The sequence below is a fragment of the Schistocerca gregaria genome, chromosome 7, assembly GCF_023897955.1.
Source record: "Schistocerca gregaria isolate iqSchGreg1 chromosome 7, iqSchGreg1.2, whole genome shotgun sequence".
Classification (NCBI taxonomy): Eukaryota; Metazoa; Arthropoda; class Insecta; order Orthoptera; family Acrididae; genus Schistocerca; species Schistocerca gregaria.
This window is the reverse complement of record NC_064926.1, coordinates 183,123,295-183,148,307: the sequence shown is the minus strand read 5'-3', so window position 1 is coordinate 183,148,307 and position 25,013 is coordinate 183,123,295. Positions and strand designations below refer to the sequence as shown.

The 25,013-nt window shown below is 40.2% G+C and overlaps 1 protein-coding gene across 5 annotated transcripts in view; it reads left to right on the top strand.

The window, feature by feature from the left end:
- LOC126281268 (N-acetylgalactosaminyltransferase 6) overlaps window positions 1-25,013 on the top strand; it is a 217,584-nt gene that overhangs the window by 76,300 nt on the left and 116,271 nt on the right. For all 5 annotated transcript variants that reach the window (XM_049980091.1, XM_049980088.1, XM_049980087.1 and 2 more), the window contains 5 exons: window positions 3,060-3,226; window positions 6,642-6,830; window positions 16,413-16,590; window positions 17,182-17,299; window positions 17,383-17,493. In XM_049980091.1, the coding sequence (XP_049836048.1) occupies window positions 3,060-3,226; window positions 6,642-6,830; window positions 16,413-16,590; window positions 17,182-17,299; window positions 17,383-17,493 (763 nt within the window). The remainder of the gene's footprint in view (window positions 1-3,059; window positions 3,227-6,641; window positions 6,831-16,412; window positions 16,591-17,181; window positions 17,300-17,382; window positions 17,494-25,013) is intronic.

The following is a 25,013-nucleotide window of genomic DNA, read 5'->3' as shown; positions in this document are numbered from 1 at the left end:
GATTTTCACATTTTTATTCAATAGTTTTACCCATTAATTTACACGATTTGGTGAAAGGTGGCTGTGGACCCCCCTAGAAAGAGCCGGCAGACCCCTAAGGGGTCTGTGGACCACGGGTTGGGAAGCTGTGTGCTAACTGTTTCTAAACTGACTACAAAATTCATTCAAGTACCTCTGTCACCAGTTAAGCTGTACTTTATTATAAAATCTGAATATTCCTCCTGAAAAGGATACAGATTTGAAAAGTTCTCATACTCTAGCCACTGTCAAGAATGGTGGTGGTGGGGGGGGGGGGGGGGGAGGAGGAGGAAGACAACACAGACACTCAGTCCCCAGGCAGCGAAAATCCCCAACCTGGTCGGGAATCAAACCCGGGACCCTGTGATTTAGAGGCAGCAATGCTGGCCACTAGACCACAAGCTTCGGGCAGCAGGTTTGTGAGGGATAGGGACTGTCAAGATGGTCATTGTGAAAGGAGAGATGGGATCCAGAAAGGGTAATTTCTGTGATTAGACTGTTGGGGAACTGAGTGAATTCCTTGGCTTAGGCAGTATTTAAGGAACGGGAAGTGGAACTGGGTTTTAGCTTGGGAAATAGATATTTTTCTCTACTGATGCAGATGGATGGAGCAAGGATCCATTGTGGCTGCGATGGTGCTAGGAAAATGTGAAATGACACAGGGAATGGATGAATGAAAGTGTTAGGTGGTTTGAAGGGAACTGGATAACAAAGGATGTGTGTGGAGAGTGAAGAGCATGGAAGAAGTTGTGCTGAGGTCAATGGGATGGTTCTGTGGCTTGAATGCATGTAAGTTATTGTCACGTACAGGAAAGGAGGAGGTAAGTCATAAAAACCTTACAGCTAAGCACTATGCCACAAGCATAGTGTGCAGACAGATTTTCCCTGCCATATCCTCTCCCTTCCCTGATCCTCATACCATCCACAAGAATCTGCTACAAAGGAATACCTCCCTCGTCACCCACTATCCCATTGGATTGGAACAACATGAGCCATACCCTTCCCAGGGCCTTTATTATCCATTATCAAACCCAGAAGTGAAGGACATCCCACTGAAGGTCCTTCAAACTGCTCCTAAAATGGTATTCTGTCTTCCACACAAACTACACATCATCATGGTCCATAACTGTGCCCTTCGCACTCCCAATCTCTTGTCACATGAGTCATAACCCTATTATGGAAGACATAGGTGAAAGACCAGCCCTATCTACCCACTTAGCACTTCCTGCACCAGTCCTGGCACAGGTAGGGCCCCCTGTGTGAAAGCAGCCATGTCATAACTCCACTGCAATCTCTGCAGAGCCATTTATGTCAGTATGACAACCCTCTACCCACCAGTTTTCCCTTCCTCTGCCCTGCCAGTCCACATTCCAAATCACTTTCATCGTGCGAGACATCCACTGGCCTCAGTACCAGTGTATCACATGGATAACCCGTGCACCTTCGACCTCTCCCTTCCGCACTCCTACTCAGTAAACCTGCTACTTCCCCCCAAGCTGTCGACTGCCCACGTCCAACCCATCTTCCTGCCAGTCGCATATTACCACCTGATTTAACCCCACTCCTTCCTAGTACACCTTCCGAAATGTGATCCCGGCATTATGTGTCTAGCCGGTACAATCTACGGACATAGGGGTGTGTGTGTGTGTGTGTGTGTGTGTGTGTGTGTGTGTGTGTGTGTGTGCGCGCGCGTGCTCAAAGTACAGAATTAATAACATGGGATATAAGCCAAAGCCTTGTCTCAATCCCTTGTCAACTGCTGCCTTGATTAACTGTACTGAAAAAGAGAGAATAGAAGCTTTATAAATGTGGTGTTACAGAAGATATCTGAAGAATAGGTGATTGCAGACTATTTTCAGGTCTACATCTACATCCATACTCCGCAAGCCACCTGACGGTGTGTGGCGGAGGGTACCCTGAGTACCTCTGTCGGTTCTCCCTTCTATTCCAGTCTCGTATTGTACGTGGAAAGGAGGATTGTCGGTATGCTTCTGTGTGGGCTCTAATCTCTCTGATTTTATCCTCATGGTCTCTTCGCGAGATATACGTAGGAGGGAGCAATATACTGCTTGACTCTTCGGTGAAGGTATGTTCTCGAAACTTTAACAAAAGCCCGTACCGAGCTACTGAGCGTCTCTCCTGCAGAGTCTTCCACTGGAGTTTATCTATCATCTCCGTAACGCTTTCGCAATTACTAAATGATCCTGTAACGAAGCGCGCTGCTTTCCGTTGGATCTTCTCTCTCTCTTCTATCAACCCTACCTGGTGCGGATCCCACACTGCTGAGCAGTATTCAAGCATTGGGCGAACAAGCTTACTGTAACCTACTTCCTTTGTTGTCAGATTGCATTTCCTTAGGATTCTTCCAATGAATCTAAGTCTGGCATCTGCTTTACCGACGATCAACTTTATATGATCATTCCATTTTAAATCACTCCTAATCCGTACTCCCAGATAATTTATGGAATTAACTGCTTCCAGTTGCTGACCTGCTATTTTGTAGCTAAATGATAAGGGACCTATCTTTCTATGTATTCGCATCACATTACACTTGTCTACATTGAGATTCAATTGCCATTCCGTGGACCATGCGTCAATTCGCTGCAGATCCTCCTGCATTTCAGTACAATTTTCCATTGTTGCAACCTCTCGATACACCACAGCATCATCTGCAAAAAGCCTCAGTGAACTTCCGATGTCATCCACCAGGTCATTTATTGCTCCAGCAACATTCCCATTTAGTTAGGCACTCTGCTTATTGACATAATTTTTGCAGAGTATAAAAATTATACAAGTTTTAATAATTTAAGTTTCCTTGTGCAAGTAATCCAGTTTCTCTCTTACCACTTCTTCCCTGAATTAAAACTTCAGATGACTTTTTTGATATGTTTCACAACAGTTGAAAGTATAGTTGAGTGAGTAATGTTACCCACAGGCTTCGTGACCAGTAGTCATTAGATTTAGTTTATTTGTTGTTACTTATAGTAAGTGTTACACATAATAAACATTTCTGACCTTTGTGACACTTTTATCAATTTCAGGTGCAAGTCAAAGAAGTACTTGAAAAAACTTCCCACAGTGAGCATCATTGTTCCATTTCATAATGAACACTGGAGCACACTTCTGAGGACTGTCGTCAGTGCGATCAACAGATCTCCCCCAGAATTACTCAGGGAGATAATACTTGTTGATGATTTTAGCTCTAAAGGTGATTTTGTGTTTATGCGTCAATAAGATGATTTAAATGAAATTGATAATGATTATTTAATAGCCTTGTACTTGTTTGGACGAAAACTGTGAATTTTGAATGAAAAGTTCAGCTAATTAATTTTGACGAGATAAAAAGGGGACATGTCATGAAAGAATTACCCGAATGAGGCGGAAATTGGTACATGTGATGTACACATGCAGACAAACAAATGATTACAATTTCAGAAAAGAAATAGATGATTCATTCAAGAAAAAGAGCTTCACAAATAGTGCAAGTCAGTAACTCATTGGTCCACCTCTGGCCCTTTATGCAAGCAGTTATGTTTCTTGGCAGTGATTGATAGAGTTGTTGGATGTCCCCCTGAGAGATATCATGCTAAATTCTGTCCAGTTGGTGTGTTAAATTGTCAAAATCCTGAGCTAGCTTGAGAGTCCTGGCCATAATGCTCCAAATGTTCTCAATTGGGGGAAGATCTAATAACCATGCTGGCCATGGTAGGGTTTGGTAAGCATGAAGACAAGCAGTATAAACTGTCATAGTGCACAGCCAGGCATTATCTTGCTGAAATGTAAAGCCAGGATAGCTTGACTTGAAGAGTAATAAAACAGGATGTAGAACATTGTCAATGTACTGCTGTGCTGTAAGGGTACCATGGATGACAGCGAAAGAGGAGTTGCTATGAAGTGAAATGGTACCCCAGACCGTCACATCTTGTTGTCTGTGTGGTTGACAGAGTTCATATTGGTATTCCCTTGCTGTGTGGGTCATCTCCAGACATTTTTCTTGGCATGAAAGCAGCTTGGGATTTTGACAATCTAATGTGCCAGTTGGACAGAATTTGGCATGGTGTTCCACAGAAGGCCCGTCCAACAACTCTTGTTAATCATTACCAAGCCAACTAACTGCTTGCATAAGGGCCAGATGTGGACCAACACATTATTGACTTGCTCTTTTGAACAAATCATCCAGATTTTCTGAAATTGTTAGCATATTTTTGTCTATATATGTACATCACGTCTACTGATTTCTGTCCCATTTGGTTAATTCTTTAAGAGTGCATCATTTTTTTTTTGTCTTAAGAGTGTATTGTGGTTCAATGGTATTGCAAAATTTATTGATTATTTTAAGACATTCTGATTTATGTGATACAGTTCAGTCTCAATACAATAGTTATCTATATTATTGTAGGGTACATGTAAGGGTAACAGGTTTTTACCACTTCATCTGGCTGCCCAAAACCTGAGAGAAGCCCTTGTGATCCAAAGTTATACATATTGTTAGTACTGATGTGAGCCACCACCTTCACTGTTGGTTGCATCCTGTGCTCTTCGTGGAATCCAGAAGACACATTCCACATCTGGAATCACTCCTCCCAGTATCCATGCAGTGTGCACACTGGATTCATTACTATCTTTCAGAGCCACACCCCTAAGGCATACCATTACACGCCTAACATAGGTGCTACCAACTACCAGTAAACCCACCCTCTGTGACTTCCCAGATCTTCAGGCCAAAAGGCTTCCCCAAAATTGAGCAGATGCCTGCATCTGTCTCAGGATATTTATCAGACACACATTGCCTGAAACCTGTTCTTCAGGTTTTGGGCACTGCCTGTGTCTGATAAACATCCTGAGCCAGATGCAGGTGCCTGCCCTTATTTCATCAGCTGCTGCCACACCATGGAACAGCATCTCACTTGACCATCAGTGAGGGCTCAACATCAATGTTGGCAATACCTGAGGGGCCACAGTAATGGGCCATTTGGAAGACAGGTGGGATGTACCAAACAACCCTCGGATCCTCCTGTCCTGCCCCCCTCATTGGTGCCCATTGGCAACAGCCTCAAGCTACATGATTGAAGCCAGCACCACGTGGAGCTGAGGGCAAAGGGTCACCAACTCAGCCCCTATTTGAACACAGTAATTGTAGTTCCAGCCCATTCTAAGGATGACAGAAGTATACTTTAGACGGAATTAAAATGCGGAGCTGTGGCTGATAAGTACACAAACCTGTAGGAAGTTTAGGAATATAAACGAAAGAGTGCAGAGGAAATTCAATATCAGTTGTTTCTTCTAAAGAGCTGTGTGAATTAACAAATGACATGGTGTTCTTAACAATATACCTAGACACATTGCTGCAGAAATTAAAGCTACAACTCAACAACAGTTGCTCTTGTACCTTCTCATCAATTTTGTTTCTGTGATATTTGGCATTAAATCAAAAACAATGTTGGGAGGACTAATTGTTACATTTTATAGCTGCTATAATGGTTCCATACTGTTGTACTTTATAATTGAAAGTTGTGTTACTCTATAAAGGTTAAAAATGCTTCTTGGCAGTAGATGAATTAAAATACTGGGTTTTGTAACTCTAATTTTAAATGTTTTTAACTTCAGTTTTAGAACAACTACTAACCCTTTTGCGGACTATGGGGGGTATACTTCCCACTACATGTATTTCTTTACAGCATTTAAGGGAATATGTGGTACTACTTCTGTATGCTCCTGGAATTTAGTGGCAGTCCACTGCACTAGCCATAGTTTCTGTATGTTGTGCAATACAGCCTTCAGGCCTGGTTGGAAGTAACTATCCCACTAAACAGTGGTGTTTTAATGGTCTTGGGAAGTATGGTTACTTACAAAGTAGTTTCTGGAAGGGGCTTTGGAAGTATAATACCACAAAATTCATCTCTCGTTTGTGGTCCTTAGGAAGCATACTTACCAACTTAGGTGTATCCCAAAGCTTTTGGGAATATGTGTTACCATATCTATCTATGCCTGGCATCTTGTGGTAGTACGCTGCACCAGGTGTATGAAAATTGCTGTAACAATCAGATTCTGTTTGTCATGAAATCACTACTGTTGTTCAAACGCATTGCATCACATCTGCAATATACATTATTGTGACCTATATTAGCTCATTCCTTTATTGCATGATAAAGTTTCAAGGTTTGTTTTCATGTTATGGTAAGTAAATTTTAATATTGGTGACAATTATTTTGTAAATAAAGTAAAAAAAGTAAAGTAGAAACAGAAAACACTCTTTATTATTTTTGTATGTGTAATGGCAACACTTAACAGCTCACAAAAGGGAAGTATAAAATCAATTTACCACCATAGTTTTAATACCTCACACACATGCCATGGTGATATATTTACCACCATAGTTTTTGGTCCTAAATGACAAAAATAAAATTATCAAAAAATATATATAGTCATTTGATCACAGTTCTAATAGGATAGCAAAAAATTATCTTCTCTGAGTTACTACAAAAAATGCACCTGCAGAATAGTTGAAGTGGCATTATTTCAAAAATACTCTGTTTTCTATAAAAGTTGTTCTATTGCTGTGAGTTGTATTGTTATGTCTTGTCAGCAACCCATATTTTTATGTTTTTTTATTTATTTTACAGAGCATTGCAAAGAGAAACTTGATAAATACGTAGCTGAAAATCTACCCAAAGTCAAAGTTATTCACTTACCTGAAAGATCTGGTCTTATTCGGGCACGTTTGGCTGGTGCAAGAAAAGCAACTTCAGATGTTCTTATTTTCCTTGACTCACATACAGAAGCTAATGTTAACTGGCTTCCACCTCTCTTAGGTTTGTACTGACAAGTATCATTTCTTATCACAAAACACAACACCTGTATAATATTCTACATTTATTATTTTACATACTGGTTTTCAGCTGGCAGGTACAAAGGGTACAAAGATGAATATGTACCTGGTGATAGTGTAACACCCAAAAAACAGTTTTTAAAATAATAAATGTTGTAGAATATGATATATTTTTTTTTTCATTGATCATATTTCAAGTATTCTACCAAGATCAGTCATTTAATATAATTATCCACATATATTGCAGCATGTCTGTAATTATTTACTGCCTTTTGTTGTGCATATTTCAAGATTCATTGTGAAATATGGATGTACTTAATTGAGGATTTATGCTGTAGTAGTATCTATTATGAATAATTCATTTTATTTAATAACATACAGGGTCTACCTACATCTACATCTACACTCTGAAAACCACTGTGAGCTGCATGGCAGTGAGTAGGTCTCATTGTACCAGTTATTAGGGTTTCTTCCTGTTCCATTCAAAAGTATGGAGTCCTCGAAGAATGATTGTTTGAATGCTTCTGTGCATGTAGTAATTATTCTAATCTTATCCTCATGATCCCTGTGTTAGCGGTACATAGGGAGTTGTAGTATATCTCCAGACTAATCATTTAAATCTGTTTCTTGAAACTTTGTTATAGACTTTCTCAGGATAGTTTACATCTGTATTCAAAAGTCTGCCATTTCAGTTCCTTCAGTATCTCCATGACACTCTCTCCTGAATTAAACATACCTGTGACCATTCATGCTGGCCATCTCTGTATATGTTCAATATCCTCTGTTGGTCCTATTTGATACAGGTTCCACACACTTGAGCAATATTCAAGGATGGGTTGCACTTGTGATTTGTAAGCAATCCCTGTAGTAGACTAATTGCACTTCCCAGTATTCTACAAATAAACCTAAGTCTGCCACCTGCTTTATCCACAACTGAACCTATGTGATCATTCCATTTCATATTCCTGCAAACTATTACACCCTTGTATTTGTATGAGCTAACTGATTCCAGCAGTGACTCATTCATATGATAGTTATAGGATACTACGTTTTTTCGCTTAGTGAAGTGCACAATTCTACATTTTTAAACATTTAGAACAAGTTTCCAATCTCTTCACAATTTTGAAATCTTACCAAGATCTGGCCGAATATTTATGAAGCTTCCCTCATATTGTACTTCATTATAGATACCTGCATCATCCGCAAAAAGCATGTTTTTACTATTAACATTGTGTGTGAGGCCACTAATATACAACATGAACAGCAAGAGTCCTAACACACTTCCCTGGGGCACACCCAAAGTTACTTCTAAATCTGATGATGGCACTCTATCCAAGATAACGTGCTGTGTCCTCCCTACAAAAAAGTCCTCAATCCAGTCATAAATTTCAAGTAATACCCCATATGATGCTACTTTTGACAATAAGCGTAGGTGCAGTACTGAGTAAAATGCTTTTTGAAAATCAAGAAGCACTGCATCTACCTGGTTGCCTTGATCCGAATCTTTCATTATGTCATGAGAGAAAAGTGCGAGCTAGGTTTCACGTGATTGATGTTTTCGAAAACCATGCTAGTTGGCATTGAGGACGTCATTCTGTTCAAGATATCTCATTATGTTTGAGCTCACAATGTGTTCTAAGATTCTACAAAAAATCAATGTCGAGGATATTGGATGGTAGTTTTGTGGATCACTTCTACTACTCTTGTAGATGAGTGTGGCCTGTGCCATTTTCCAAGAACTGGGCACGGTTTTTTGTTCGAGGGATCTACGATAGATTATAGTGAGAACAGGGGCTAACTCAGCTGCAAATTCAGTATAGAATCTGACAGGGATTCCATCATGCCCCGGGGCTTTGTTCAATTTTAACAATTTGAGCTGTTTCTCAACACCACTGACACTAATACTTATTTCATTTATTGTTTCAGTGGTATGAGAGTTAAATTGGGGCAAGGTTTTCCTTTGTAAGGGAACATTTGAAAACAGAGTTAAGCATTTCAGCTTTGGTTTGGTGCCCTCAATTTCAGTTTCCGTCTTATTCGCTAGGGTCTGGACACTAACTTTGGTGCCACTAACAGCCCTTACATATGACTAGAATTTCTTTCGATTTTGTGAAAGATCATTTCACAATATTCTGCTATGGTAGTCGTTGGAGGCATCACGTATTGCTCTCTTAACAGCCAAATGTGTTTCATTCAGCCTCTCTCTATCTACAGCTCAATGCTTTGTTTTACACCTATTTTGCAGCAATCTCTGTTTCTTTAGAAGTTTCTTAACAGTGACTGTATACTACAGAGGTCGCCTTTCCATTATGAAGTGTTCTCCCGGGTACATATCTACCCAGTGTGTGGTCAACTATTCTTTTAAACTTGAGCCAGAGTTCCTCTACATGCTCCTGACGTGCGCTGAAAGTTTCAAGTTCCTCACTGAGATAAGACATTGCAGATTTTTTATCTACTTTACCAAACATATATATCTCTCTACTTGTTTTAGTTGTCCATTCTACTTTGGTAATCATTATTGCTACAACTGTGTTGTGTTCACTGATACCAGTTTCGATGTGGACATCCTGAAAGAGGCCATGTCTATTTGTTGCTATTAGATCCAGTATATTTCCATTATGAGTGGGGTTCTTAACTATCTCTTCTAGGTAGTTTTCAGGTAAGGCATCTAGTAAAGTTTCACAGGATGTCTTATCACACCCACCACTAACAAAATTGTAATTTTCCCAATTAATTGTTGGATGATTATTGTCTCCATTGATGATTACAGTATGATTGGAGAACTTACGTACAAGTGAACACAGGTTTTCTCTGAAGTTTTTGTTTACACCAGGAGATAAGTCTGGTGGGCAATAGAAGGATCCAATTATGATTTTATGCCCACCTCTGACACTGAGTTTTGTCCAAACAATCTCAAGTGCAGCTTCAATTTCTATCTTGGTGGATTTGAGTTTCTTGTCTACTGCAACAAATACATCACATCCATTTCCCATTTGCCTACCCTTTTGATATATACTTAAATTTTCCCCAAAAATCTCACTGCTGTCATTTTCCAATGTTAACCAGTTTTCTGTACCTAGTATTATGTGAGCTTCAGTGCTTTTCATGAGCACTTCCAACTCTTGCACTTTGTTACAAATGCTTCGGCAATTTACCAGTAGGATTTTAATACTCCTTGGCATTTCTTTTGCCCTTTCCCTGATACTTCTGAGTTTCCTATAGCTATTGTTACATGGATTGGATGGAGAGTCGACTACTCTAAAAGAACGCTTGTGCTCACCACTCACACACAGTCAGCTACTTGTTTAGGATTCTCTGATGTGTAGTGCACACCTGACCTAAATAGGGACCTTACAGTTCTCAACCCTGTGGCACAAGTCCAGGAAATCACAGCCTTGCCCTGTCATAGAACCTTTGAAGTCCCCTAAGTGGCAGCTGCAATAGCCTCTTCAACATGTTGAATGAGGCTCCCAGGCTTACACACTGAGTGACCATCATATCCTTTCCTGCCCCTTGCCGTCATATCCGTAAGAAGTACCATCATTCACTGTACATTTTAACTGCTGATGATTAATAGACTCTACCCTTTTGCATTTGCCTCCTCCTGTCACCAGACAAAACAGGTTTCCCCAAAATGGGTGAAGTGAGTCCCACTGCCTCAATTTCAGTTTCAGTGAAAGACAGCATCTCAAGCTTGTGGCTTGGGGAATTAGTACAACACCCTGAGTCCTCCCTAGTCCCCATCCACCCTGTGCAGGATGCCTAGATCTACCATTGACATGCCATTTGCAGTCAAGTGAATGGGTAATGACGGACCCAATACTTCCTGCAGAGGACCCAGAATCCACAGAATCAGATATCACAGGTATACAACTGTAGAGAGCTCTTCTAACGTATTGATTCACAGCAGATGTCAATCATTTGACAGTAGTCAGGATGATTTCCAGCTCCTTACGAATGTCAGCCAACTGTTTGAGAACAGCATTCACAATGGGGCTGCTTTCTGTCTATAACAGAATTACATTTTTAATTACGAGCTAATCAGGGTGGCCACAAGTTCTAAAAATCAGGGAATTTCAAATGCGCCAGGGAAATCAGGGAAACATCAGGGAAATTTGATAGAAAGAAAGAAACAGAAACACTGGAAAACATCTCATTTTTGTCTCAGCAGATGAAATCGTTTATTTACTGAGATATCATGGATCGTCACTGACTGGGCACCACTGAGAACATGCACTGCTTCCCTACTCCCTTATTCTTACTACTTTTCCCCTTCCTAACACTACCCTCAGCTTTCAGTCAGTGCTGCTACCACTTCTAGCAGCTGCAAAAGAGAGGCAGGAAGGTGTGAGTAATGCTTTGTTTGGATCTGATTTTTAGAAAATGTTGATGCATCAGCCAGAGGTGGTAGTTTTGTGTGTGTGTGTGTGTGTGTGTGTGTGTGTGTGTGTGTGTGTGTGTGTGTCGTTTTATGATGAAGGCTATGGCCGAAAATTTAGCTGTGAGACTGTGATTGTCTTTTCTACATGCCTTGTCTGTGGCTGAGCAATCATCTTTAAAGTGAGTTGCTATCTACTCTCATTAGTATTGATTCTCATAGTATTTTCGCAAGTTGTCTGTGAATGGATTTATCACCTTGGTCTCATTTGATCAACATACTGTGTATGATATGTGAAGAGCTGGCCACACAAGTGGATTCCCACGCCGGGCCAAACACAGGCCATTTCTGAGGGTATTTCAAATGGATCGCGCCTGCAGATCTGAAGCCCATTGTGCAGGCCCTGCCTGTCGGATCTAGTCTCGCCGATCTCCCTGTAGGTCGGGTCTCTTTGTGTGTGGCATAATGCCGCGGATTTTCGTGTTTTTTCCATGGACCCAAGACCAAGGTGCCCCTCGGCAGGCAAGAGACCAATGGGCAATGAATTTCAGGAATTGCGACTGTCTCACCGCAAGTACATTTTACAGTGGGGTCTTTTACAGACATTTCATTTCCTGTAGTACATCTTGAAACTTCAAAAGTAGTTTAAATATTAGTAAGTATGGATGATAAGAAGGAGAAAATTGTGGCAGTCTCTGGCACTTTGTACACTATATACTCATATATTTCTCAAAAGAAAACGCTTTATTGGCAGTCACCTATTTACACAATTCGTCCCTGGCTTATACACTTCTTCTTTTTGCGCAGTTATTTCAGAAATCAGCGAATGTATTTTAAATCTATCTTGCGACTCCAAGTAATTGCATGTTTTTGTCACCATATGTGTTTAGTTTTATTGAAATAAAATAATAACTGTGGTCCTAGTGAAACACACATACCATTTGCCTTGTTTTCTCCATCTAAAAACAGTTCATTACAAAAGATGTTGATGATAGTACTTAAGTTTTTTGCTCACATGGGGGAGAAATACAGAAGTTCTTATATTTTTTGTCAACTTATGTCTTTACTTACCATTGAGATCTCAGAATTTGTCAGGGAAAAAACTGTAAAACTTTTCTGGAAATCAGGGAAACATCAGGGAATTTCACTTGGGGAAACTTGCGGCAACCCTGTTACTGTAACGTACGTCATACAGTACATGAAAAAGTAAGACTTTATTTTCTTCATCAAGACACTGCCTGTAGAAACATAATGTGCTCGTAGTACTATTTGTTTAAATTTTTCTTTTGTTGTGGCATTCCATAGAACTTACTTGTCAGTTGTTTATGTTCCAAATAAAACATTTTGGAGCATTGGGCTAGAGATAAATCGTTATAAGGATATGAAAAGGAGGGAGATTGTATTGTGAAGACAGGTGAAGCTCAGACACCGGATGATAATTATTGGTGTTTGTATGTTTGTTTCAATCAGAAACTGAAGGAAGGCATTTTGTGCACCATACTATCATGTGAGACCAACTTTTAAGGGAAAACTGTTAAGTTATCAGAAGTTTTGTTCTTCTTCTGAATGCTGATATTTATTCATAATGTTAATAAGGGAAAACAAGTGTTGACCTGTGTACCGGGTGATCAAAAAGTCATTATGGGTACAAATTGACACACATGCTTGGAATGACATGGGGTTTTATTGGGGGGGGGGGGGGAGGGGGGGGGAAGTTCAAAAAATGTCCGACAGATGGCGCTTCATCTGATCAGAATAGCAATAATTAGCATAACAAAGAAAGTCAAAGCAAAGATGATGTTCTTTACAGGAAATGCTCAATGTGTCCACCATCATTCCTCAACAATAGCTGTAGTTGAGGACTAATGTTGTGAACAGCACTGTAAAGCATGTCCGGAGTTATGGTGAGGCATTGGCGTCGGATGTTGTCTTTCAGCATCCCTAGAGATGTCGGTCAATAATGATACACTTGCGACTTCAGGTAACCCCAAAGCCAATAATCGTACGGACTGAGGTCTGGGGACCTGGGAAGCCAAGCATGACGAAAGTGTTGGCTGAGCACATGACCCACGCAAGAGATCCTTCACGCATCTAGCAATATGGGTTGGGGCACCATCGTGCATAAACATCGTACGTTCCAGAAGCTGTTTATCAGCCAGCTGGTGATGATACGATTCTGCATCATATCAGCGTACCTCTAACCTGTCATGGTAGCAGTTACAAAACCAGAATCACACATTTCCTCGAAGAAAAAAGGCTCGATAATGACAGATGTGGTAAATCCAACCCATACCGTGACTTTCTCATCGTGCAGTGGAATTTCCATGACAGTTCTAGGATTTTCAGTAGGCCATATTCTGCAGTTGTGGGCGTTGACAGACCCTCGGAGCGGGAAATGAGCTTCTTCTGTCCACAACACGTTACTCAACCATTCATCATCTTCCACCATATTTTGAAATGCCCACACCGCAAATGCCCTCCGCTTCTTAAATCGCCAGGTAACAGTAATGACGCCGATGGATTTTGTACGGACAGCATCGGAGGGTACGCGTAAGTGCCAACCAAACAGTAGTGTATGGAATGCTGGTGCGACATGCGATTGCACGAGCGCTGACTTCTCCGTGCATAGACGAACCCGCTACAGTCTCCATTTCTTCCAGAACTGTCTCAGCAGCATTACACCTTGTGCTCGGTCGGCCACTACGAGGTCTATTGTCTAAACAATCATTCTCGCCACAGCTGCATTTGTCAACGGACCTTTACCCATTCGAATCCCCTTCCTATGGCGAAAGGATTATAATGCTGAACTAGCAAACTCGCCATTCTGATAATACAGCTTCACTAAAAGCGCCTTTTCAGGTAACATTAACATGCTGCGACTGCTGGCGCATCTGATTCTCTCTCTCTTTACAGCTCCTTTTATACACGATTTTCATGCGCAGTCACTGACATTTTGCTGTCCAGCACCATCTGTCGGACATTTTGTGAACACTAGACACACAAACATACACACACAATTCAAGCTTTCGCAACCAGTGGTTGCTTCTTCAGGAAAGAGGGAAGGAGAGGGAAAGACGAAAGGATGTGGGTTTTAAGGGAGAGGGTAAGGAGTCATTCCAATCCCGGGAGCGGAAAGACTTACCTTAGGGGGGAAAAAAGGACAGGTATACACTAGCACACAGACACAAGCAGACATTGTCTGTGTGCGTGTGCATGTGCGTGTGTGCACCTGTCCTTTTTTTTTCCCCTAAGGTAAGTCTTTCCGCTCCCGGGATTGGAATGACTCCTTACCCTCTCCCTTAAAACCCATATCCTTTCGTCTTTCCCTCTCCTTCCCTCTTTCCTGAAGAAGCAACCACTGGTTGCGAAAGCTTGAATTTTGTGTGTATGTTTGTGTGTCTATCGACCTGCCAGCGCTTTTGTTTGGCAAGTCACACTCCATGTCATTCCAAGCATGTGTGTCAATTTTTACCTCTCTATGTACATTGTTCCATGGTTTATTAAGTTTTCAAATTTATACTGACTTTCTGATCACCCAGTAAGTAGTTAACGATTGCCTGTGGGCAGCTGGAAATGATCTGAACTCTGCTACCTGTGGTTCTCATTCTTTACATCCTGAGTAGAATGCATTTCAGATCCAAAGTATTTAATGCCATCCTTCATTGCCATGTTAAAAGTCTCTCTGATTATATCAGGTGAACATAAATAAAACCAACAAACTGCAGGGATGGATTTCTGACTGGAAATGGAGGAAAATAGGACCTGTGAACATGTGTCTGGAAATGCATTGTTTTCAAGGTAGGTGGCACTCTGTGTACACCAGATTTCGAGCTTGTTCTAGGGTTGGTCTCAAAATCCTGTAGACATGGTCCAACAGATCTGGGTGTGCACACAGTCTGCCACCTCACTGCACATTCATCTGCCTGAAAAAACCCACAATAACACAAATGCTCAAAAATAACTTGAAATGTTGTGTGATGTGGTTAGTGTCTGTGAGGGTACTTGTGGTATACCTTTGCTCCCTTTTGAGCATATCCACAAACTTGGCTGTACGCAAACATAATCTCAACTTGTTCCCAACATGAATACCAGACCATTCTGCTGCCTACAGTAGGCTGTGTAAAGCACACAGCCTGCAACACACAAGGAACACAAGGCATGTTGTCAGAGGAACTGTCATTCATCAGCACCATCTATCATGGCAATGATGCATTTCTGTACACATATTCATAAGACCTTGTTTCTAGCCAGGAATCCATCTCTGCAGTTTGTCGGTTTATTAATGTTCATCCTGTGAAGGAGATGTTAATCATGACCTTTAAAACTCAGTGACATGGACCTGATATGTTTGATGCACTTCCTGCTGATAGAGCAGTGTAACATACTGTAGTAGGTTCCTTTTTCCAGTACTAACCATATCTGCTGCTATATTTGCAGCAAACAAATAAAATTATATGATTGTTAAGACATTGCACTTATATGCAAGGCTCATTTGAAATTACGATGTGTTAATCATGATTTGTGTGTCACATGGTTTATCTAAATCCTTTTTGATGACCAGAGGTATGGTCTTTGAAATGAGGCTACAACTGAAGAAGCAAAAGAGGAAGGGATGTATGGTTACAGAGCAAGAGGATTTATTGGTTTGTGGCTGCTCAAATATTAAGATGTTCAAGTAATGTACCTGTTGTGACTCTCCCATCTTTCAAAGTGCCGCTGCGCAGTTAAGCGAGTCCTCTACATGCAGCGCTGTCTGCCAGCCATGCAGCAGGTGCCACCTAAGTGGCCAGCCAGCCAGTGGCTGCTAGACTTGGACTCAGTGCTGATTTGACTGTTACAATGTGCACACGTCTTACTTTGTTTACTTTATCTGTGACTTACATGTATTGTGTCATTCTAGAAATATATTTGTTCAAATTGATGTTATAACAGTACCCATGGCATAAAATGATTCAAAATAGCTAAGAGATCTTTCTCTTTCAATAATAAGTGGGGAACAAGATGTCAGTCTAATGGATAGCAAAACTTGTAATCCAGCGCAATAAGAAAGCAGATAAAGCCACTGAGGAAATGTGTAGCATGCACCTTCCCAGTTCTTTTTCTCCAGTGGCAGCACTATTTGTGTTATCATGGTGTAATTTTTTGTTTACTTAATTACCTTGAACAACATTTTGTTGTCTTCTACAGAACCAATTGCAGAAGATTATCGTACTTGTGTCTGCCCTTTCATTGATGTCATTGCATATGAAACATTTGAGTACAGAGCTCAAGATGAAGGAGCTCGTGGTGCTTTTGACTGGGAGTTTTTCTACAAGAGGCTGCCACTTCTACCTGAAGATCTAAAACATCCAACAGAACCTTTCAGGTAAGAACAGTCTAGTGGATAATTTCAGTAATAACTGCTGAAAACAGAACCATTGCAGAACTCATACTTAACAACTACAAGTATAAAATATAATCACCAGAATGCAAAGTTTAATAGGTATCAAAGTGTCTTTCTTGAGGTGGTGAAAGGAAGGAAGAGTCCATTTCAGATAGAGGTGAAGAGTGAGCTTAGGAGCTAAGGGTTAAAAAAAAGAAGGAAGAGGAATAATAATTCAGGACTCCAGGTGAAGTGGCACATGAAACTGAATCATTCATAAAAGTGAACTGCAGATTAGATTCAGGGCATACAAAAAGAGCACTCACTATTCCCAAAATGTTTCTTTTCTTTATTTTTTGTCACTTTTTCTTTTAGTGTGGCTTGAAGAAGAAATCTTTGCTTTAGAAAGCTTGAGATGCTGCACTTACTGTGTCTGTTCATCAGCCACTGAATTTATTTGTATGGTTTTATTTTTATACCTTTACACAAGAGATAGTTATAATTTTGGCTTACCTGTCCTTTTCATATCCTGAATGTTAAGTTCTCACAATTGCATTATACTTGCTTTATGTGTGTTAACCTGCTCATTTATAGGAGCCCAGTAATGGCTGGAGGATTGTTTGCTATCAGCTCTAAATTCTTTTGGGAACTGGGTGGCTATGATGAGGGACTTGAAATCTGGGGAGGTGAACAGTATGAGCTCTCTTTCAAGGTACAACACATGTTAATCGAATTCTGAAGTTTAATCTTGTTGTTTCCCTCTTTCTACCAATAATGATGCTCTATCTGTTGCAGATTTGGCAGTGTGGTGGACAAATGGTAGATGCACCATGTTCTCGTGTGGGCCACATTTACAGAAAGTTTGCTCCATTTCCTAATCCAGGGAAAGGCGATTTTGTTGGAAGGGTTTGTTCTAATTAATTCCATGTATGATAAATTTGAAGGTTAATAAGTATGAGAATAAGTGGGTTATGGATTATTTTAACAAGGCTACAAGAAAAATTCCAAATGTGATGTCCACGAAATATAGACTAAAGTATTCAATATATATATATATATATTTCCCAGGCAGTAGATGAATATAAAGCTAACGAAACAATATGGAAAACCAGATTCAAGCAAGGAATTATTTTAGCTCATTTTACATTATTTGTGGAGCCTTTGTTTTTTGAATGGTACAGAGAACAATCTTTTCCCAACATAACATGTTGACACAGATATTCTTTAGATTCATTGAAGACTGATTTGTCATTGTATGTGTGGTAAAGTTTTTATTTATGTTAGCTCTACTTGCTTAGCTCTCGTTTGCTATTTTATTGCTGTAGGTTGATCATTTTTAATTTGAGAAAGAACCAATTAAAGACAAGACCATAGTTCTCATTTATGTTAACTCCACTTCCTTAGCTCTCGTTTGCTGTTTTATTGGTCTAGTTGATCATTTTTATTTTGAGAAAGAATGAATTAAAAATAAGACTACAGTTATGGAACATCCTGGTTGACTGTTAATAATTTAAAGAACAAAGCTAACAGTCGGCTGAGTAGTAGAGGTGCTGAGTCATTGAAAGGCAAGAACTTAGCTTGCTAGCTTTTGGACAACCCTTCACACACACACACACACACACACACACACACACACACACACACACACACACACACACACACACAACACACACACACACACACACACACGTTGGTCTAAATATTGTAGTACTTTTGCAAGCTCATTATGGAGACGTTGAAACTCTACCTGAGGAAAGCAATGTAGACCTCCTGAAGAGTTTCAGCGTTAAGGGGATTTGTCTTTAGAATGGGAATTACCTTGCCCATCAATCCATTACATCTGCACATGCACAGGGGCACTTTCAACTGAAATGGCAAACAGTCACGAAAACAGAAAAAATGGATGTAATATGGCAGTGTCCTCAAAATGTTTAGGAAACTTTCCTTGTAATACCTCCAATACCACAATGAATTCTTTAAACCGAACATTTTGTTTAACACCAGTAAGCTAAGGAAACTGGACTATTTCTCAGACTGTGACCCTTATAAAACTCAAATTTCTTTTTAAATGCATCCATGTCAAATCAGAAAAAAGTTGTTTCTCACCTTGCAGTGTCTTACTGCGGGCAGTGTGATGTCAAGTCTTGTTAAAATGTGAGGCCTGTAATCAGTTATAGATGTTCTAATTTTTTTCCTGCATTCCTTTTACCTTCATAAATTCAACAATAGCAAGTTTTAAATTAAAAAAATTGTTCCAGACATGATTCTTGACTTAACTAACATGGAAATTTTACTGTATGTACCACAAATTTTTTTATGTGGTCTGTGCCTACAAATTTAGCACAATGTGCTTCTTGATATGCAGAACAATGAATCTTATTTGTTGATTGTTGTTATGATGCGAACTTTCATTGTCAAATAAATCTTTAACATGTTTCTGCATGATATTGTAATGTTGTTGAAAAGCTGAGACAGGCCGGGCCTGCACACCCTGCATGTATGAAGTTTGGCATGCTGTGGCCAGCCTTGCTATTTTCTGTCTTCGTGTGTGAGGAATGTTTCCTGAAAGTTTGGCCGTACCTTTTTGTAACACCCTGTATAAAGGCCAGAATAAATCAAGATTCAAAATTGATTCCAAACAACAAAAAATACTGTAATATTTTAAGGAAATTCATTGAAATGTGGAGAAGTAAGTGCATGCTGACAGAAATTAATAATAAAATCAAAACTATATGGGGCACTGTCAGATGAGAGACAGAACAGTCAGTCAGTGTACAGGATACACAAACAGCTAACTAAATGACAGTGTTGTGACTGACTATTCACAAGTTGTGAATACTTGTAAAAATTACTTCCCAAATGTAGCACCAAAAATGGAATTAAATGGTTCAGTTGAGGAAGCAACAGAATAAATTAAAAATAACATTCCACAAAAATGTAACCAGCTGGAAGTAGCACCAGTATCTTTTGCTGAATTTAATAAGATTATAAACATTCTGAAAAACAAAAGCTCACGTGGTGTTGATATTATTTCAAACAGAATTCTGAAAAGGTGTGCTAACTCAATCAGTAATGTACTGAGAGATGTATGTAATGCATCTCTGGCACAGGGAATTTTTCCAGACAGGTTATTAAAATATCCAGTTGTTAAATCTGTTTGTAAGAAAGACAAAGACTTCAATAATTATCATCAAATTCCCTTACTGACATCATTTGCAAAATATTTAAATGTACTGTAGAGTAGTCGCACATTTAATGTGAAACAGTTGATGCGGCATATCACAGTGTGGACTCAGGAAGGTTTGCTCAATTGAGCGTGCTATTTATACATTCACTTATACCAGCTGTTATAAAATATAAACAGTTTGTACTTCTTTTTGAGGTCTCTCCAAGGCATTTGTTTATATAGATCATGTTACACTCTCAGAAAAACTCAAGTTTTAAGGAATTGATGGCTTTACATGCAACTGGTTTGAATCATATTTAACAAAGAGAATGCAGAAATTTGTGCTGATAATTCAAACAGTGTTGGAAGGACATAAAATCATAGTAACCCACGCATTGTTAAACCTCTGTCACTACACATATCATTCAAGTAGCGTGCCATTCAGCTGCTCCCTGTATTTCCACCAGAGGCTACTGACTGTGTACAGCACCTCAGTCACCTGCAGCAGGAAGCCAGTGGCCTCTTTGTATTGACTTACCATTCTAAAGTTCCCAAAATTATGTTCTGTCTTTCTATTGTGCTGTCACCCTGACTCAAATAAAGTTGTTGATTTCTTATAACTGTGTTTCTTATTGTGTTCAGAGTTAGAACACAGGTGGCAGCGAGAAGAACTTTCGTATGCATGACTTAAGTGACTGTCCTGCAATATCTTCTCCACCAGCAGCAACTTTGGATAAACTCTTGGCTATTTTGTCTGTTCATGCTCCGCTGTTTCCATTGCACCTGCCACCATATTCACTGTACAACTACTCTACTGAAGACTGGGAAGCTTATGAAAAGTGGCTCTGCCAGCACTCTGTTGCATTTAGGGTGCAAAACCAGGACATTTGTGAGGATTCTTTTGTTTTGTGGTTTCCTCCCATGTGTATCAGTTTTTTTGTCTGTTGGCCCCCTTGCAAGGACCAGCCTCACTTTCCTAGAATGAAATGTAGTTTGTTGTCTTCTTAACATTGCAAGTGCACCCATGTTATTGCCACTCGCATAGAGTTTTACCAGTGCTGCAAGCAAACACATTAATCGTATCAGCTTTAGGATCTGGAGCTCCAGGGTCTAAGCTGTACGTGTTGCTTTATTGCTAAAAACTCCAAAAAATTCTATGGTTACTCCATGGTTTGCGACGTATTCATCCCCCTCACACTTGAAAACTGATTTCGTCAGCTGGTCCTTCAGTGTAAAGATCTATCCTTGAATGAAGTGTTTGACATATTTTGAGGTCTCCTGTATCATAGACCAATAAATTGAGGCCTGGGGGGCATCACCATCATTGTTAGTGAGCCACAACAGCGCGTAGCAGCAGGTTCACTGAGCAAAGAGGATGATGCTGCTGGGCAGACTGGGAAACCTAGCCACAGTGGACAAACCCGGCGGCAGCCCACAACTGCAGGGATAAATTACAGCACTTCTTTCCTGCTCCTCTTGCTTTGTGCAACATGAGAGATCAGCATACCCCAGGTGGTCGGACATGACAAGTGTCACAAGAACGGCCACACTACATTCGTTTGTTGTTCTTGGCCTTTCTCTGAACAAATAGATATGGACATTCATTATTTTTCATTGTTGTATGTGGGTCAGAATAAGCTGTGCTGCATAAAACATTGTCGCTGCAAATGGACACTAGAGCAGCAGTTTCGGTCCTCAATTCTCGAATGTGACTGGGCTCCTCACCTTGGCACCTGTCAAACACAATCTTGTAAGCTTCAATAAACAAAACATTCTTGTTATAAGTTAATTTACAGCTTCTATGGCCTACAAACCTGTTGTCCATCCTATCACATATTTGGTTCTTAATGATCCCCATACTGAGAATTTGTTGGGTTAGACACTTTCGTTGGTTTTGAATTTTCTATTAATGATTGTGTGCATACTGTGCCAGGTCAGATTCCTTATCTAGCTGTAGATTCATTGTGCTCTGAATTTTCAGATTTTTTTTTTCCTGAGTGTTTATTGTGTGTGACCAGTTTCATGGCACATACCGCACTTGAACCTTCAACTTGGCTGCATTTTTTTGTGGGCATAACCCATACCTGTGGGAAAGTTCATGACGAAGATACTCAACTTTATGTGACCAACTTAAATCTGAACTGAATCACTTGACATCATTTGGTGTTGTTTGACCAAGTTAAATGATTGTGTGGGCTATGCTTTTATTGACTGTAAAAAAGCTGTTGGGTCAGTCCCGACTTTGCAGTGACTTTAAAGTTACCATAAATGCATAGTCTGTTATTGACACACAGTATCTGCCTCGATCTGATGAGTTACTTGCAAAATTGGCTGGGAGCCAATTCTTTTCAAAGATTGTCTTAGCTGAGGCCTATCTGTAGGTTCCATTTGATGACGCCTCGAAACGATTGCTTGTTGTGAACATGCCTTTTGGCCCTTATCACTATCAATGTTTAATGTTTGCAGTGACTAGTGCCCTAGCTACATTCATATGCTTTTTTCAATGAATTACGTCTGATGTTATTTGCTGCATCAACTATCTTGACAGTACTGTCGTCACTGGTATATGACGAGAGAACACTTACATAACATCCATTCTCTCTTTACTGTTTTACCCAATGCAGGCCCTTAATGTAGTCTTAGTAAGTCACATTTTTTCCATCCCTTGACTGAGTACCTTCGTCATGAACTTTCCCAACAGGTGTTAGATCCCTGGACCAGCATGTCACCGCTATCATGGCTGTCCAGTTTGCAGGAACTGCAGGTGTTTATTGGTAATGTAGCTTACTATCACAGGTTTCTTTTCCAGGTGTAGACACATTGACTCAACCTCTACACCAGTTGATTTGTAAAAATTTTCCTTGGAAGTGTTCGCCAGCCTGTGCACATGCATTTGTGTATCTCAAAAACAAGTTGCACTCCATGCCTTGCGTTACAGCCTTCCAGCATGGGGTGGGGACAGTCTGGCCCATTGTCATGTGGCTCTGAGCAACCTATTGCTTTTGCATCCAAAACACTCAGCACAATTCAGCAGCACTATTTGCAGGTCAAAAAGAGGTGCTTGGGATCGTTTACGTCATCAGAAAATTTCATGTATTGTTGTTGTTGTTGTTGTTGGGTTGTTGTTGTTGTTGTTGTTGTTGTTGTGGTCTTCATTCCTGAGACTGGTTTGATGCAACTCTCCATGCTACTCTATTCTGTGCAAGCTTCTTCACCTCCCAGTACTTACTACAACCTACATCCTTCTGAATCTGCTTAGTGTATTCATCTCTTGGTCTCCCTCTACAATTTTTACCCTCCACGCTGCCCTCCAATGCTAAATTTGTGATCCCTTGATGCCTCAGAACATGCTCTACCAACCGGTCCCTTCTTCTTGTCAAGTTGTGCCACAAACTCCTCTTCTCCCCTATTCTATTCAATACCTCCTCATTAGTTACGTGATCTACCCATCTAATCTTCAGCATTCTTCTGTAGCACCACATTTCGAAAGCTTCTATTCTCTTCTCGTCCAAACTATTTATCGTCCATGTTTCACTTCCATACATGTCTACACTCCATACAAATACTTTCAGAAACCGCTTGCTGACACTTAAATCTATACTTGATGTTAACAAATTCCTCGTCTTCAGAAACTCTCTCCTTGCCATTGCCAGTCTACATTTTACATCCTCTCTACTTCGACCATCATCAGTTATTTTGTTCCCCAAATAGCAAAACTCCTTTACTACTTTAAGTGTCTCATTTCCTAATCTAATTCCCTCAGCATCATCCGACTTAATTCGACTACATTCCATTATCCTTGTTTTGCTTTTGTTGATGTTCATCTTATATCCTCCTTTCAAGACACTGTCCATTCTGTTCAACTGCTCTTCCAAGTCCTTTGCTTTCTTTGACAGAATTACAGTGTTATCGGCGAACCTCAAAATTTTAATTTCTTCTCCATGGATTTTAATACCTACTCCAAATTTTTCTTTTGTTTCCTTTACTGCTTGCTCAATATACAGATTGAATAACATCGGGGATAGGCTACAACCCTGTCTCACTCCCTTCCCAACCACTACTTCCCTTTCATGCCCCTCGACTCTTATAACTGCCATCTGGTTTCTGTACAAATTGTAAATAGCCTTTCACCCCCTGTATTTTACCTCCACCACCTTTAGAATTTGAAGAGAGTATTCCAGTCAACATTGTCAAAAGCTTTCTCTAAGTCTACAAATGCTAGAAACATAGGTTTGCCTTTCCTTAATCTTTCTTCGAGGATAAGGTGTAAGGTCAGTATTGCCTCAGGTGTTCCAACATTTCTACGGAATCCAAACTGATTTTCCCCGAAGTCGACTTCTACCAGTTTTTCCATGCACTCTTACATGGTACAAAATTCCACTTAGTCACCGGTCGTAAACCCTGAGTTTCCTTGTTTTTCCATTCAGCTGCTTTACCTGACAAAACTGCTAATTGCCTTCAGCATTGGGCCTTATTTTTGTCAAGGTATAATTATGAAATCTATAAGGGGCATTCAAATGAAACCCGGTCACTAGTGTAAAGTAACAGTAATGATTTTATTAACTAAAAAATGTAGTTATACATGGTACAGATACTCAAAAATAGTCACCAAAACTGTTGGCACATTTATCCCATTGCGACACTACCCAGTCGATTCCATCCTTGAAGAAGATAGTAGGCTGCTGTCTGATCCTGAATAGCTTGATGTAGCTAAAGCAAGCTTTAGCTTTAGCAAGACTAAAGCATTCACTTCCACAACCATTTCTGGTGTGATGACATGATGAGCCTGTCCAGGACATGCGTCGTCTTTCAGTGACATGTGCCCCTCAAGGAATCGTATGCGCCGTTCCACATCACTTGAACGACTCACACTGTACTCACCATACACAACCTTCATCCATCGATACATTTCACAGCCTCCAACTCCCTCCACTGCCAAAAATTGAATCACTCCTCATTGTTCCTGCTTACTTGCCTGCATTTCAGTAGTGGACGATAACTTGTGTGACCACCTTCTCTTCGGTGTGAAACCATGCTGGCCCTATACAACATGAAACGGTGCGCACACATCAATCTCTCTACCAATAGATGGCACCACCATACCCATAGTTATGGGTGGTGCCACCTTACGTGTAAGACAACGGTAGATGCACTGACTAGGTTTCATTTCATTTCTGTCGTATGTCACAGCATGCAAATTCATATGCATTGTCTTGGCTACCCATAGGACCCAATTGTTTGAATGAACAGTTGCTTTTCA